Raw genomic sequence first — 14,207 nt, 5'->3', positions numbered from 1 at the left:
TCATTCATTCGTTCATCCAACAAGCATCCACATGCAGGTCCTGGAGACTAGGAAAACCAGGTGTCCACCATGGTTCTTGCCCCCAGAGAAGTTCCAGGCTGGCTGTGGAGATAATACATAAACATTTGAACTCTGGGGCTGAAGAGAGGATTGCACATAAAGCTTGGGACACAAGACAGGTTGTGTCCCAATTTATTCCAAGGCTAAAGATCATTAACTCCAGGAGGGGATGGGAGAAGGCTCCCTGGAAGTGACACCTGATAGCAACTAGGGGACAATCTGGCATTAACTAGAGCTCAAAGAGGTGTTGGTATGTTTTTAATGGCAATGGAGTGACACTGACGCACTGATTGCTGGTTGGGACAACAATAAAACTGCTGTGTCAGCCTGAGCACCCTCCTTGCTTTGTGAATTCCCCTTTAACTTTCAGGGCCCGACTCAAGTGTTCATTTCACTGGGAACATTAATACCGGTATTTTGAGCGATTGTTACGCATCAGGTCTTGTGATAAGAATTTTCTAGGTGATAGAATCCAAATCCTCATAAATATCTCATTTCACAGATGAGAAAACTGAGACTCAAAGAGGGGAAGGTATTTACCAAGTCTTAGCTAACACCAGGCAACAGAGCAAGAATCTGAAAACGGGTCAGTTTCACTAAATAAGGCTTATGAATGCTCGCTCCCCGGCCACATGGCTGCCTCCACTAAAACATTTATGGAGTTGGATTATAGCTGTCTGACCCCGCCCACATCGGACTTTAAATTCCTGAGGCTGGGGCCGTGTTAATTCATTTTTGAAAACCCTCAAACCTAATCTCCTCCACTCCCTGAACACAGGTGCCACGCTCAGAGCAGCACGAACTGGGCGACCTGCAAAGATTTACCCAATAAATAAATGAGTCAATGAATAAATAAACGACTGAGTGGACGAATTTGAATCCTCACTATGCCATCTCTGCTAAACTGCCTCTCATCCCGGGCAGGCCGTGGTTTCCTCAACTGCTCCGCTCAAGCCGTGGGACTCAAATAACCTCCGGGGTCTTTGGAAGAACCAGGGACTACAGAGGGATTGGGCTGGCGGTACCAAGGTGTTCCTCGCGGCGTTGGCGGGGGCCGGAAGGGGCGGAGCCGGGGCTCCCTCTCTGCGACGCCATTGGCCGCGCCCGCCCTCACCCGGTAGTAGTTGCAGAGGTCAGCCCCCCCCTTCCTCTTTCTCTGCGAGCGAGCGGCGGCTCTGGTGGTTTGTGCAGCGATGGTGAGGGCTGGGGAATCGGGTGCCATCCGTGCACTGAAGGGTTCGGGAGCTGGGGTGGAGGGCGCAGGGTGAACGCTGAGGTCCCATCTGCCAGTTGGGCCTGTGGAGCGCCGTGCGGAGTGGCCCAGCGCCACTCAAACCGGTCTTTTCCTCCTACCGGCTTCGACTAGGAAAGGTGCGCGCGCGCGCTGCCGCGGCCTCGGTCTTACAGTCTGCGGAATGGGGATAGCGTCCCGGCCTCGTAGCAAGCTTGGGGTGGGGATGCTCAGGGCGAGGCGCGCGCCCCTCTGGGGCTGACCGTGACGCAGGTCGGGGAGAGGGTGGCCAGTGGGGGAGGCCTCGATGAGCGCCGGAGGAGTAGGCGGCGCCGCCGGGCGTTTAATCTAGACCCTTTCTTGGTACACAGGCCAAGATTAAGGCTCGAGACCTTCGCGGAAAGAAGAAGGAGGAGCTGCTGAAACAGCTGGACGACCTGAAGGTGGAACTGTCGCAGCTACGCGTCGCCAAAGTGACTGGTGGCGCAGCTTCCAAGCTCTCCAAGATGTAAGTGACGGGCCGCGGCCCCTCTGGGCGGGGGATGGAATAAGTGTATATCAGGGTATTTGAGGTTGTCTTAGGGAGGTGTCCGTTTAAGTGCTCGTTCAATGGATCTGTGGTTTGGAATGTTATGCCCTTCTAACCAGCTTTTCCGGGATCACCTGCTCACGCCTAGCCGTGCGGGAGACCCTCTGCCTTTGACCGTGTGGTCCTTTTGCCCTGAATGCCCTTGTCTGTCTTCTCTGGCTGGAGGAAAAACTGGGTGTCCCTGAAGACTCATTTTAATCCTGCCATCAAAAGCCTAACTGGAACTTTTTCTTTACCTCCCCTCAGCATTTGATTATTTTTTCCCTCGTTGGGTAAATGGAGTCAGTTGACCTGGGCACAAATTCTATTTCTGCCACATCCTACCCTATGGCATGTTGGCTCAACACCCAGTTTTTTTTTCTCTTCTATAAAATGGGCCCCCACTTCCTACGGTGGTGGGAGGGGATTGGAGGAGCTTGGGAACATTTAAGCAAGATTCATGCTGAAGCCTCAAGACCAGGTTTACCAGCTGTCTGCCGAGTGAGCCTCCTCTTGTCCCCCAGCTGCCTCTTAATGAACATGACTCAGATTCACCTCTCTCCAGCTGGTGCCTAGCTTCAGGCTCCCGTCTCCCCCATAGCATTTCCCCCTCCCAGGTAGCCCCTGCAATAACTCCTTAAGATGACCCTAGTTGCCCAGCTTGTAGCATGATTCCTTCCAGACAGCTCAGAGCCTTGGGATGTGTGGCCTGGGGTGGCAGAGCTTTGCTGGTCTGCCCTCCACCACTCATTAAGCCTTCTTCTCAGTGAACATTTCACAGCTCCTCAGAAGCACTGGCCACTATAGCCCTTCCATGTTCCCACTCCTGGGATGCCCCTCTCCCAGGCTCTCAGGCCTCAGCCCCAGAACACCTTCCTCCTGGCCTGGGTTAGGTGCCTCCTGGGTGAACATGGGTGAGCTGGTGGGGAATACTCTTGCCCTGTGAGATCTGTGTCAGGCCCTGATCTTAATTACATGAGGTGCTTTGGGGAGCGCTGTGTGTCTTAACTGATGTCTCTATTTTTGTAGCCGAGTTGTTCGTAAATCCATCGCCCGTGTTCTCACCGTCATTAACCAGACTCAGAAAGAGAACCTCAGGAAATTCTACAAGGTGAGTGGGGGTGTGTGTGTGTGTAGGTGCCTCGTTTCAGAGAGCAAAGTTCTAGTCCTCCCTTGGCGAGGGGGTCAGTATAAAGAGATTCTTCTGGGGTTTGGGGGCAGGGCTTTGCCCAGACACGGTTGGGCTTTCTAGAGCCTTCTCAGCTTGTGGATGGGTTCGCCTTCTTTCAAGTGTCTTCCACTAGCATTTGGCATCCAGACTGCATTTCCTCGGGGCTGCAGTTGTCAAGAAATCAACAGTGTGGTGGGAGTCTGGCTGGAAACTTGAGTTTTGAATGCAGTGTCACCAGCTGAGTGAGTTGGGGTGGTCTGTGAGGATTGACTGAAATATTTTGTCTGACTAGCACCATGTTGTCAGTCACTGCCAAACACCTAACAGTCTTGTTTTGGGGATCGGGACCTCGAGGCATAGAGAGGTTAAGTTGTTCAGGGTCACCTACAATTAATGGAGTGATTGGGCCTAAGTGCCAAACCATGTCTTGGGGAGAAGTGGATTGAGTGCTCCTGGGAGATTTCAACAGGTGTCAGCCTAGGACTTTTACAGCCATTTTCTGGTCCTTTTCTTAGTCTTATCAGGGTTCAAGCAGTGAAGCCAAACCAATAGGAGACTGTGTGTGTGTGTGTGGACATTTGCTTTGTTACAAGGAATTGCCTTATGTGATTGTGGGGCTTGCTTATTAGCTGTCCACAAGAGAAGATCACGGGCAGGCTGGAACTCAGGACACAGGTTGAAGCTGCCATCCCGCAGGTGGGATTTCTTGGGGAAAACCTCAGCCCTACCTGAAGGTCTTTTCAACTGATTTTGTCAGGCCCATCCAGATTACCCAGGATAATCTCTTAATTAAGTCAACTGATTAGGGGCTTTAATTCATCTATAAAATGGCTTCACATCAACTTCCAAATTAGTGTTTGAATAACTAGAGGGCTTGACATCAGAAAAAGCCATCACGGTGTGCCTGGGCTGGCTTCACAGGGGACACTATCATGTGGGGTGGCGGGGGAGTCGTGTTGCCACCCATGGACGTATGCATTTTTGTCTGGGAACATTTTTCTGAGGAGTGGGTCAGAAGCTTTCATCAGGCTCTGAGGGGACCAGGCCGAGGTGGTGCCTGGAAGAGTTGTCTTTGCCACCGTCCAGTGAGTGCACCCATACTGGGCACCACTCAGGGCGGTGGGAGTAAGGTCTCTGCCTGTGTCAGCGCTGTCCAGTAGACTTTCTGCGGTGACAGGTATGTCCTCTTATCTGCTCTGTCCCGTACAGTCACCTGGCCGCATGCCTGTTGAGCACTTAATGTGGCTATGGTGACTGAAGACTGAATTTTTAATGTAAACAGCACGTGGGGCTAGTAGCCACTCTTGGACAGCAGAGCTCTAAGGGGCACAAGGTCCTGACCTGTGCCAGCTGATGTGAGGAATATGAGTGGACAAAGCATGAAAATGCTTCCAGGTTCCCTCATCTGCTTAGCGTTTTTTTTTTGCAGTTTTCTGTCCTGTGCCTCTCCCCGCCACCCAGGCTGTTGGTTATTCCCAGAAAGAGCCTGAGCTGTCATTCTTCGGGGCTTTTGTGCTCCATTTTCTTCCCCTTTCAACTGGTGTCCACATTGATCGCTTTCGAGGCTTTTACTAGTTGCTAGGTGAAACCTCCCCACCAATGGGCCATTTGTTATCTGTTTAGTCTTCCCGCTGGGCTGGGAGTTCCTTGAGCAGGAACCAGGTCTAATTGTCACCAAGCCAACACCCAGCACAGGGCCTCAAGCCAAAGAGGGCCCCAGGGACCTTTGCAGAACAAAGGAAAGACCATGAAGCTGCCTTAGTCTAGACCTGCTTAAAAATGGGAGCCAGAGATGGAGAGATGCTAAAGGTCTGGGAGCAGGAGGGATAGGAGGGCAGGAAAGGGGGCTTTGCCCCTGAGCAGGGTGACCTTGGCCAAGCCAGATCTTCCCTCTGGGACTCGTGTTAAATGGGAACATTGTCACAGGGAACACCACAGGTAGCTGGCAGAGCCTCCAGATTTACTGAGTACCACCTTCAGCCCTCCCCTACACTAGCTTGCATAATTTAAGCCAGCAGAATAGTGACACCCCCCCACCCCACCCCACCCCCGTCGCCTTGACTTGGATGCCATGGCCGCTTATTGGGTTGGCTGTGATCTTGACTCCATGGCAGGGAGTCAGGCAGGTGGAAAGAGAACGAGTAGAAAGTTGGGTTATTGGGTGCAAACCCCAGTTCCGCCACAGCTTTACTGGTATTCAGACAGGTTTACGGGCTTTTCAGCTCTGTAACTCAACAAACTTTTTAAAAATGGGGGTGATTTCCCCAAACCTTGAATTTGGGAGAATTACGTGGACTAGTAGCGGGGTGTATGGCCTGCTTACATCTCGGTCTGTCTCCAGTCCCATGTTGACCGTCCCCTAGTGTGCCGGGTGTCATATACAGCTCCTTAAGCTACAAGTTAACTTCCCCAGCCCAGCCATGCACCTCAGTCATTTCCCAGGGCTTCCCAGTGCCCTCCTGACACATTAGTTCCAACCTCCGGGGCTTCCTTAGCTACTGCAGAAGCTCCTAAACCCTGGTCCTCAGATTCCTCCTGCTCTCCGTCACCCAGGGCAAGAAGTACAAGCCCTTGGATCTTCGGCCCAAGAAAACACGTGCCATGCGCCGCCGGCTCAACAAGCACGAAGAGAACCTGAAGACCAAGAAGCTGCAGCGGAAGGAGCGGCTGTACCCACTGCGGAAGTATGCGGTCAAGGCCTGAGCGTCACAGCATCAATAAAGCACAAACTGGCTGACACTGCTTTGTGTTTGCAGGTGTTTCAACTAACCGTGCCAGAGAGATGGGCTGGTGTGGGTCCATGGCAGTCCTGCCTCAGGGATCTGTTAGGTGCTGTTACGGTTACTTTGGTCCTGTGGCGTGGAAGTGCTCTGACTGTCCTTTCACAAGTCCATTCTGCCAGGCCTCGTAGGCCTTGGGCAGGGAGAGGCAAGGGGCATGAGATCTGAGAGCCATGCGTGGTGATGTTATATTCAAGAGGCTGTGGATGCTTTGATCATGCCAGTGGACTTGGCGTCTTGCCTAATCAGCAGCTCCAGACACTAAAAGTTTCCCATCTGGGGTGAAGGCGCAGGCGTGGGCCACATCCAGGGCTCCCTGCCAAAAACACGTCAGTGGGCTTGGGGGATACACGTCCTGCCTACCCCCAGCCTCTTGGCAGGCCTTTCACTGCGCCCTTGGGTGCTACGGCCACAGGCCTTACCTTCAGGGTCTCAATGCACTTTCCTGTGTTGCAGTCCCAGACTTTGACCTGGAAATAAAATCAAACAAAGACAGGGAGGCCTACCACAAAAGCATCCTTGAAATCACCTTGGGGATGAGCCCTAGCCAGCATCTTAACCTCTTGATCTGGGCTTTGTTATCTGGGAGGTATAGTTAATATGGCCAACATAATATCTGAAGCAAAAATTGAGTGCAATACAATTTCCTTTCCCCTGAAGCTATTTGTCATAGAAATGTGACTAACATGGGCCAGCGCAGACGTGAGTGCTGCCCTTGGCACTTGACTGTTTAGGGCAAATAGGGATGTGGACCTCTGGGCAGTGCTGAGGGTTCTGGTAGAGAGGACATTGGTGGGTAGGAGATTGCCAGGGAGAGAGGCCTGGTGGGGTGGGGTTACCATGTGGGAGTAGCCAGCGCTGGCCAGCTCCAGCTCATTAGGGGAGAAAGCTATGCTCTTCACCCAGGTGACGTGGCCCTTGAGCTGGACAAGCAGGCTTCTGGTCGAGGGCTTCCAGATGTGGATGGTCTTGTCCCAGGAGCCAGATGCCTAGACAGCAGACAGCTCTAAGCCCATGCGTTTGGAGTCTGCACACTTACTGGGCCACAGAATGGCCTAGAATTCAGGGCAGCCCAGCTCACCAGGAGGCCAGATGCTGAGTAGCACAAACAACTGATGTTGCCACTGTGACCCTCCAGTTCCTCGTGGAAGACCGCTGGGGTCCCTGTCCGAAGGTCCCAGATGCGAATGGTGGCGTCCCAGGACCCAGTAGCCTGCAGGCAGCTGCCATGAGCATGAACCAGCTAATCCACGCACGCCCTCCTGGTTCCTAGGCTGAGCAGACTCAGAAAGCAGGCACCACTTCACCAAGCCCTGCTGAATCCCCACCTTGCAGACAAGGGAACAGGCTCAGTAGAGCAGTCCCCCAGTCAAGGTCTAGAATTCTGACCATTGCTCAGTCCCGAGTGGGAAAGTGGGTGGGGCTCCAGGTTCCCTCATCTTCATCTTTTAGGACTAGACGTGGGGCCTGGGCAGAGGTGGTGTGGCTCACCAGGCAGTCTGAGCTGGGTTCGAAGTCACTGCTCTGGACGGAGTCTCGGTGCCCTCCTAAGTGGCGCAGCATCCGGCCAGACTGAAGGAGAGAGCCCTGAGCTTTGGAGGGCAGCCCAGAAGCTTCACAGTGCCAGCAGATGGCTCAGACCCAGGCCCTCCTTACTGGGCTGCCTGGGTAATAGGACAACAGCCTGTGTGGCTTCCCAGGCCTTGAGAGGGCGTTCCCGGCAGGGGGAACTTCATGGGCATGAGAGCTGGTGTGTGTGGGGAAGTAGCTGCAGCTGGATGCCAGGGGTCTTGGGTGCCAGGTATGGGCATTGGCAGTAGGGAAGATGGGACGACCTTTCTGCGACCGGTGTGAAGGGTGAGGGTGTGTCTCATCTGGATCCCAGGCCTCTGGCTATCTCTCCACATACCTGCACCTCCCAGAGCACCACCTGCTTATCCCAGCCACCCGATGCCAGCTGTTTGGAGTCAGGGCTGAAGCTGACCGTCTCCACACTCCGTTGGTGACCTGTGAGGTAGCACAGGACACAGCAAGGTCCAAAAGGGACCCCAGGCTGGCCAGCTTGGCTTCTAGTCCCATCCAGCCCACTCACCTTTTAGGACCTGCAGACACTTGGCTTCTACTACATCCCACAGGCGGATGGTGTGGTCACAGGAGGTGCTGGCAAAGAGGCGGCCATCAGGGGAGAAGCGGCAGAACTTCACGGGGCCTGGAGCAGGGGGCTGTGGTCAGGGAACGCGGCATGTCCTCCAGCTCTCGCAGTCTGACACCTGCTGATCTTTCCAGCCTCAGCCTACATCATCTGTCCTCACTCACGTAACCCTCGCCATCCACCTAGAAATTTCTGGGCCTCTGTGCCTGGGCCTGGAACACCCAGCCCCAATTTGCCCCTTTGGAAAATCAATACCCAGTCAAATGCAGGCACCTCCCAGAAACTCCAACAGCCCAGCCTAGGTTCGTTGCCTCCTTTGAGCTCCCCTGGATTTTCCCTATTATAGCATTATTCCCTATGATTAATTACTGTATGTTTTCTTAGTCTCAGTTAGTAGATCTACTGAGTACATCTACTGGGTGCTAGGCAGTTTGCATTATCTCAGTACCCCTATGGGATAGCAACTATTAGCCCCATTCTAAATAGGAGGAAATAAGAGACTCAAAGAGGTGGCATGACACTATCACAATCAAAATAGTATACCATAGATGAACCCTAAGGACATGCTAAGAGAAGTAAGCCAGTCACAAAGAGAAATACTGTATGATTCCGCTTATACAAGGTGCTTAGAATCGTCCAGTTCATAGACAGCAGAAAGGCAGATGTTGGCTGGGGAAGGGAGGAATAGAATGTTTAATGGGTATAGTGTTTCAGTTTTGCAAGATGAAGAGTTCTGGAGACTAGTTGCACAACGGTGAACCGATGTAACAGCACTGAACTGTACACTTAAAAATGGTTAAGATGGTAAATACATTTTTTTAAACAATTTGTTTAAGTGGTAGACTGAATCGGTCTGCTAGAGTCAGAGGCTCTAGCCCCAGGGATCAGGTCCTGTCTCCTTTCCCTCCTGCCTCAGCCCTGCCCAGGCTATCTTGTGTGCTGCCCAACTCAATGGTCAGGTTAGTGCGGTAGGCTCTGCAAAATGCCAGAACATGAACCCCAGTCTCCCCATCCTGGCTGAGGAGCCCCACCTGTGTGGCCACCCAGCTTCCACAGCAGATGCCCGCTCTGGGTCTTCCAGCCATACACACAGCCATCCTCTGAAGCTGTCAGCAGCATCTGGCCATCGGGAGAGAAGGCAGAAGAGTTGACCTGAAGTGAGAACACAAAAGGAGCCCTACTCTGGGGCAAGAAACACTTGTCTGTTCATCCTTGATCCCAAACTCCTGGGCCAGCCCCAAACAGGCCCCCAGAAGCCTGGGGTTGGAGAGGGGATTTGAGGCTTCACTCTACATCCAGAGTCCAGAACCCAGGAACCACTCTGCAGTCAGAGCCAAGAGCCTGGAGCTCTCTGGAGCCCTGTAAATCCTGAGTCTGAAGCCAGAGGCTGGAACCTTCTCTAGAACCAGATTCTGAGCCGAGAGCCCATTATAGAGCTGGAGTCCGGAATTAGGAGATCAAAATCTACTGTTAAGCCCTGAGTCCAAAGAACACTGGAATCAGCCAGGAGTTTGAGCCCTCTCGGGAACCAGAGCTTAGAATCTAGGGCACATTCTGGAACTGGAGCCCAGTGAGCACTCTGGAGTTCCCACCACACAAAACTAGGAACTATTCGAGCCACGAGCCTAGAGTCTGGGCAGAGCCGACTGGCCTCACCTCTCCGCGGTGCCGGCCGAAGAATTTCACTCTCCCCACGACCAGCATCCCTGGGGCCCTGCTGTTCATGGGCCCGCGGCCGGGCCAGCCCCGCGGGCTCCTTCCTAGGCCGGCGCTGGTTAGCCCGCAGGCCGGGGACTTAGGGCAAGGGGAAGGGGGAAACTGTGTACAAGCGGTCTCCATGGCAATCGGGGCGGGGCGTGCAACCGCCATAGGGGTCTCTGGGAAGTCAGTAGGAGACGACCAGGAGAGACAGTTTTCAGCTCCGGGGAGGTGGAGCCGCAGCAGGCAGGACCGTGGGCGGCTCCTACAAGGGACTTGGGCAACTCCAGCCGCGCACTACTGCCGCGAGAGGGCACGCCAGCCCCACGCAATGCTCCTGCCTCTCCCTCTGCACCGAACCCGGGCGATCAGTTTGCATAGGACCCACAGATCCCTTCGACCAGCCTGTTTCTCCATCTGCACAATGGGGAGGATCATCCCTGCCCCCAAGGGCTCCAAACTGGACCGTGGAGCTGAAGAGCTCCCATGGAGAGGACTACAAATGATACCCATCTTTGTCCTCCAGGATGTGAGGAGCCAGAAGTTGTGTAAAGCACAAAGCACTAAAAAGTGGGGTCACTTAACATGACTGGCAGCACAAATTGTGCCATCTGAGGATGTGGAGGGAGGCCCCAGGAGCTGTCAGAATCCTTGCTGGATAGCTCAAGCTGAAATGGGGGAGAACAGGACTTGGTTTCACTGTCCATTTTATGGATGAGGGAACTGAGTCCCCAAGATGAGGGGGGACCTGCCCAAGGTCACTCAGCCAACAGGAAAGGAAATGAGACTTCATCCCATGTCTGTCTGACTCTGGGCGTATATTGGGACCACCTGCCATGAATTCCAGGGGTCTCACAGCAGTTGTCCAGCTCCCCGACTCTTGGTACATCTGGGAAACTGAGGTCCTGATGGGGCAGATTTGGCCCAGTCATCCAACACCTCTACGGCAGAGCTGGGTCTATTACCCAGCCTCCTCCCCACAGCAGGACGGGTGGGGCTGAGACACCGTGTGCCCTACTGTTCAGTGGATTCCAGATTCCCTGGGGTGGGGGTGGGGCAGCTGGGCTTTGGGAGCTTCAAACTCAAGGGTTCCCAGTGGTGACTCACACCCCTCCCCCCAGACCTCTTTGCCAGAAACCCTTCTCGTGAGATCGGCTGAACTCCTGCTCTATTTTAGGTCCCAGACAGTCAGGCGGGAGAGGGGGTGACAATGGCAGCTTTGAGGCAGCCCCACCCCCATCCTAATGCCTAGAGGGCCCCAGGTCACTGAATTGACTCTTCAGGGACCCGTCTAAGTTGGACCTCTAAAGCCACCCCTCACCCCTAGACATGGGTCCCAGACACAGCTCCCCCATAGCTGGCTTCCCAGGCCCTCTGCTGGCACCCCCAGCCCATGGCCCGTGACCCATCTGGCATTTCCCCCGCCACCTACTTGAAAGCCCAGCTCATCATTCCTAGAGCCATTTAGACAGACCTGTCCACCAGGCCCAGGGACCCCTCTGCCAATAGGGGTGGAGCTGGGGTTCAAATCTTTCTCCTCAACCCAGGAGTCTGGTTGGAACCACCCACCATGAATTCCAGGGCCCTCAGGGGCCAAAGCATCATGTTCACCTCTCCTGCTTCATCCTGGCACTGTCCCTTACTCCCACCTTGCTCCCTAAACTCAACCACAGGGCCCTTTCTTCCATTTCTCCATCCTGGGCCTGTGCACACAGGGCTCCCCACCGCTTGGCCTGTGCTTGCTTTACAGTCTCACTCAGCTATCACTCCCCTCACCCCGGCGGCCTTCCCTTGCCCGTGCCCCAGACTAAGTCAGAGCTCTTGCTCCAGAGATGGGGCATTAGAGCCACAGGTCTGGGTTAAGCTTGAGTTCTGCCAACGACCAACTCTGTAACCTTGGACAAGCCACCTGATCTCTCAGTGCCTCAGTTTCCTCAGCTGTAAAAGGTGGGCGCTCACAGTGGATGCCTTGTTGAGGAGTCAGTGAGACGGTGCCCATCAAGGTCCCCGGATGGGCAGTAAGTGCTCAGCAAGCAGGAGGCTGTGACATACTCCTTTGTCCCTTCAGCTTAGAGCCCAGACACATATGCCCTTTGCCAGGCTCCCCCAAGGGACCCAGAACCACCTCATGATGTAGAGAGGACCAGGTCATCAGGGGCTGTCTGTCTTCATGCTTGGCAGGGGCTGGGGCACTAGTGTCACTGTCACGGTGGCAGCAGAAGTATTACACTGGCTCAGGTTCTGCCCAGTGCACTGTAGCACTGTAATTGTCATTGTCCCTCCTAAAGCGCGAGACCAGAGCTGGAAACATGCTCTCTGTATAGGCTGAAAGGGCCAAGTTGAAAGGTACCGTCATCTCCAGTTTTCTAGACACTCAGTCTCTAGTAATGCAGCCTGTATTACTAGGCGCATTTGTGTTTTAACAGCTACATTACTCTGGTGACTCACTGAGTCTGCAGTGAGAGCTTTTTCCCATGGGCTACTGTCTAGCCAACTTTCCCCTATCTGGTACTTGCACAATGGATTCTTCGGAAATACATGCAAGACCTTATATTTTACTGGTTAAATGTCATCTTCTTGGCTTCCATCCAGCCATCTAGTCTTGCAAGTGTTGTAGTCTGGCTTCTATTGCACAAAGCATTAATTTTGCACTGTGGCAGCTGCAAATTTTATGAGCATGCCTTCTGTGTTCTAAATCCAAATTGTGAAAATGATGATCAATGGGACAACGGTAGAGCCCTGTGGTCTATCACTAGAGACCACCAGTGATTCTCTCTCACTTTGCACCGATCAGGATCATGGACTAACTGGGGGGGGTAGGGTCCACTCCCTTAGGAGCAGATCTGGGGAGGGAGAAGAGCGATGAACTCCTACCTCAAGCAGGGCTCTTTGGTTGCAAACAACAGAAACCATCAATGGCCAAAAGGGACCATATGGGAAGGGGCTGGGGGAATCAAAGATGGGTAGAACTCTGCAACCCTGCAAGCTAGGAGAGAACAGGAAGTAGGGGCTGAGAAACCAGGGGAAGCCTAAGCCGGTAACGGTCCTCAGTGAGCATATGATTGGCCCAGCAGGAGTCACATGCCCACTCCTTGGCGAGCAGAGGGCAGGGCATCTTGATTGGCAATCCTGGTAAAATCCGGGCTTCTACCCCCACCTCCAGACTCCTCTATTAATCAATGCAGGATCTCTAGGTCAGTGTAAAACCAGCTGTGCACCTGTGGGCTCAGGAGCCAGACAGCTGTGTTCTAGTCTGGCTGCAGCACCCCACCAGCTACGACCTTGGGCAGGTTACCTGACTGCTCTGTGCTTCCTTTTCCTGACATCCCCAGTGAGGGTAATGATTACTATTCACCTCATAGGGTTTGGCTTGAGGATGGAGTTAATACATGCCAAGTGTTACCTCCAAGTACTGGCTTGGAACAGGGCCTGGCATATAGTCGGTGCTCTGTGTTGGTCCGCCGTGTTATTAAAGTAATATGGTGAGTCGACATTTTTCTTTGTAGCCCAGATGATGTGAAGACACACTCCTATGCCTTACAGAAACACAGGTAGATGTGTCTGGACTGGGGATGTGTCTAGAGAGGCCAGAGAGCGCAACCAGGTTTAATGCCCAGTGACCACGTTGGCATTTCTCCTCCCTGCTTCCTTTTCTGAGCACTCTCAAACTACTACTGGATAAACTGTCCAGAGCTTCCGTGGCAATTATTGTTAGGTGAACTAGTCCCTAACTGCTGGATTCACGCTTTCTAGAAAAGAGACAATGGTGCTTTCTTCTCTCCTGGCTTCCGGCTTCTAGGCCATTCTTGTGGTGTCAGAGTCACACCTTTCACTCTGGCTCTCTTGGAGTACAATTTACTAGACCTAAGAAATTTGGTCTTATTTACTTTATTATATTTTTAGCATGTTTTTTTCTAAGACTGTTCTGTTTGTGTAGCAAAGTGACCCGGATGCCACAAGAAACCCGAGAAGCTCAGGGGGCCTGACCACCACCCACACTGCTCCGCGTGGGCTGGTGGCCCATGCCTGCCTTCCAAGGTCTGGGGTTCAGAGACTGTTACCCACAGGCCCCTTGGGCCTCTCCCACGTTCCAGTGACTCTTACAGAGAAGGAGAAGTCTCTGGGCCCTTGGGACAAGCACCATGGAGGTCTTGAACACACCACCTTCCTGCTGCCTGGCCCAGATTAGGACAGAAGGAGAGGCAGGGGTGGGTGGCTGGGCAGGGACCCCATTACGGGCTCATCTGGCTTGTGGAGGCAGGGCCACACCCCAGCCAAAGAGAACTTGAATGGCATTTCATTTGATTTTTTAAATTCTTAGAATGTCCTGGACATAACAATGTTAAAGAGCAGTTTGAGGACACAGGGACAGCCATCCTTGTTGTTCTTCCGTTGGGCTGAGCCCCACTCTGACCGTGCGGCAGTTGCAGAGATGGACGGGATGGGTCTTGCAGCAGGCACGGGGAGTTGAACCCGGGTCTGTCTGACGTCTCCGTGCTTCCTCCGTGCTTCACTTTTCTACACAGCTTTATTCCTAGCACACAAAC

General features: G+C 53.4%; 2 protein-coding genes across 3 annotated transcripts; one reads left to right on the top strand and one right to left on the bottom strand.

Annotated features, from left to right (window-relative positions):
* The first annotated feature begins 1,129 nt into the window (after positions 1 to 1,129).
* Positions 1,130 to 5,772, top strand: RPL35 (ribosomal protein L35). Its single transcript, XM_033122783.1, has 4 exons — positions 1,130 to 1,256; positions 1,663 to 1,799; positions 2,889 to 2,970; positions 5,584 to 5,772. The coding sequence occupies exons 1-4, from the start codon at positions 1,254 to 1,256 to the stop codon at positions 5,731 to 5,733; spliced, it is 372 nt and encodes a 123-aa protein (XP_032978674.1). The 5' UTR covers positions 1,130 to 1,253; the 3' UTR covers positions 5,734 to 5,772.
* A 127-nt stretch (positions 5,773 to 5,899) lies between these two features.
* On the bottom strand, positions 5,900 to 9,807 carry WDR38 (WD repeat domain 38). 2 transcript variants are annotated; one of them, XM_033122780.1, is made up of 9 exons: positions 9,619 to 9,807; positions 8,994 to 9,114; positions 7,903 to 8,019; positions 7,720 to 7,817; positions 7,302 to 7,382; positions 6,892 to 7,023; positions 6,650 to 6,799; positions 6,233 to 6,280; positions 5,900 to 6,126 (listed from the first exon to the last, which is right to left on the bottom strand). In XM_033122780.1, the coding sequence occupies exons 1-9, from the start codon at positions 9,799 to 9,801 to the stop codon at positions 6,052 to 6,054; spliced, it is 1,005 nt and encodes a 334-aa protein (XP_032978671.1). In that variant the 5' UTR covers positions 9,802 to 9,807; the 3' UTR covers positions 5,900 to 6,051. The 2 variants fall into 2 exon arrangements, with proteins under 2 accessions (XP_032978671.1, XP_032978672.1); XM_033122781.1 differs by lacking the exon at positions 7,302 to 7,382 and having other exon boundaries at positions 9,619 to 9,730.
* Positions 9,808 to 14,207: the final 4,400 nt, after the last annotated feature.

This window comes from Rhinolophus ferrumequinum, chromosome 12, assembly GCF_004115265.2.
Source record: "Rhinolophus ferrumequinum isolate MPI-CBG mRhiFer1 chromosome 12, mRhiFer1_v1.p, whole genome shotgun sequence".
Classification (NCBI taxonomy): domain Eukaryota; kingdom Metazoa; phylum Chordata; class Mammalia; order Chiroptera; family Rhinolophidae; genus Rhinolophus; species Rhinolophus ferrumequinum.
The sequence above is the reverse complement of the archived record's forward strand: the minus strand, read 5'-3'. Positions and strand labels throughout refer to the sequence as shown.

Bases quoted from the DNA above. Each gene is read 5' to 3' on its own strand.
- RPL35 (XM_033122783.1), top strand. The intron at 1,800-2,888 runs GTAAGTGACGGG...CTATTTTTGTAG, and splicing joins GCTTCCAAGCTCTCCAAGAT to CCGAGTTGTTCGTAAATCCA. The intron at 2,971-5,583 runs GTGAGTGGGGGT...TCCGTCACCCAG, and splicing joins ACCTCAGGAAATTCTACAAG to GGCAAGAAGTACAAGCCCTT.
- WDR38 (XM_033122780.1), bottom strand. From the start codon at position 9,801: ATGGAGACCGCTTGTACACAGTTTCCCCCTTCCCCTTGCCCTAAGTCC. The intron at 9,115-9,618 runs GTGAGGCCAGTC...TTCTCACTTCAG, and splicing joins TCGGCCGGCACCGCGGAGAG to GTCAACTCTTCTGCCTTCTC. The intron at 8,020-8,993 runs GTGGGGCTCCTC...CCCCTGCTCCAG, and splicing joins GAAGCTGGGTGGCCACACAG to GCCCCGTGAAGTTCTGCCGC.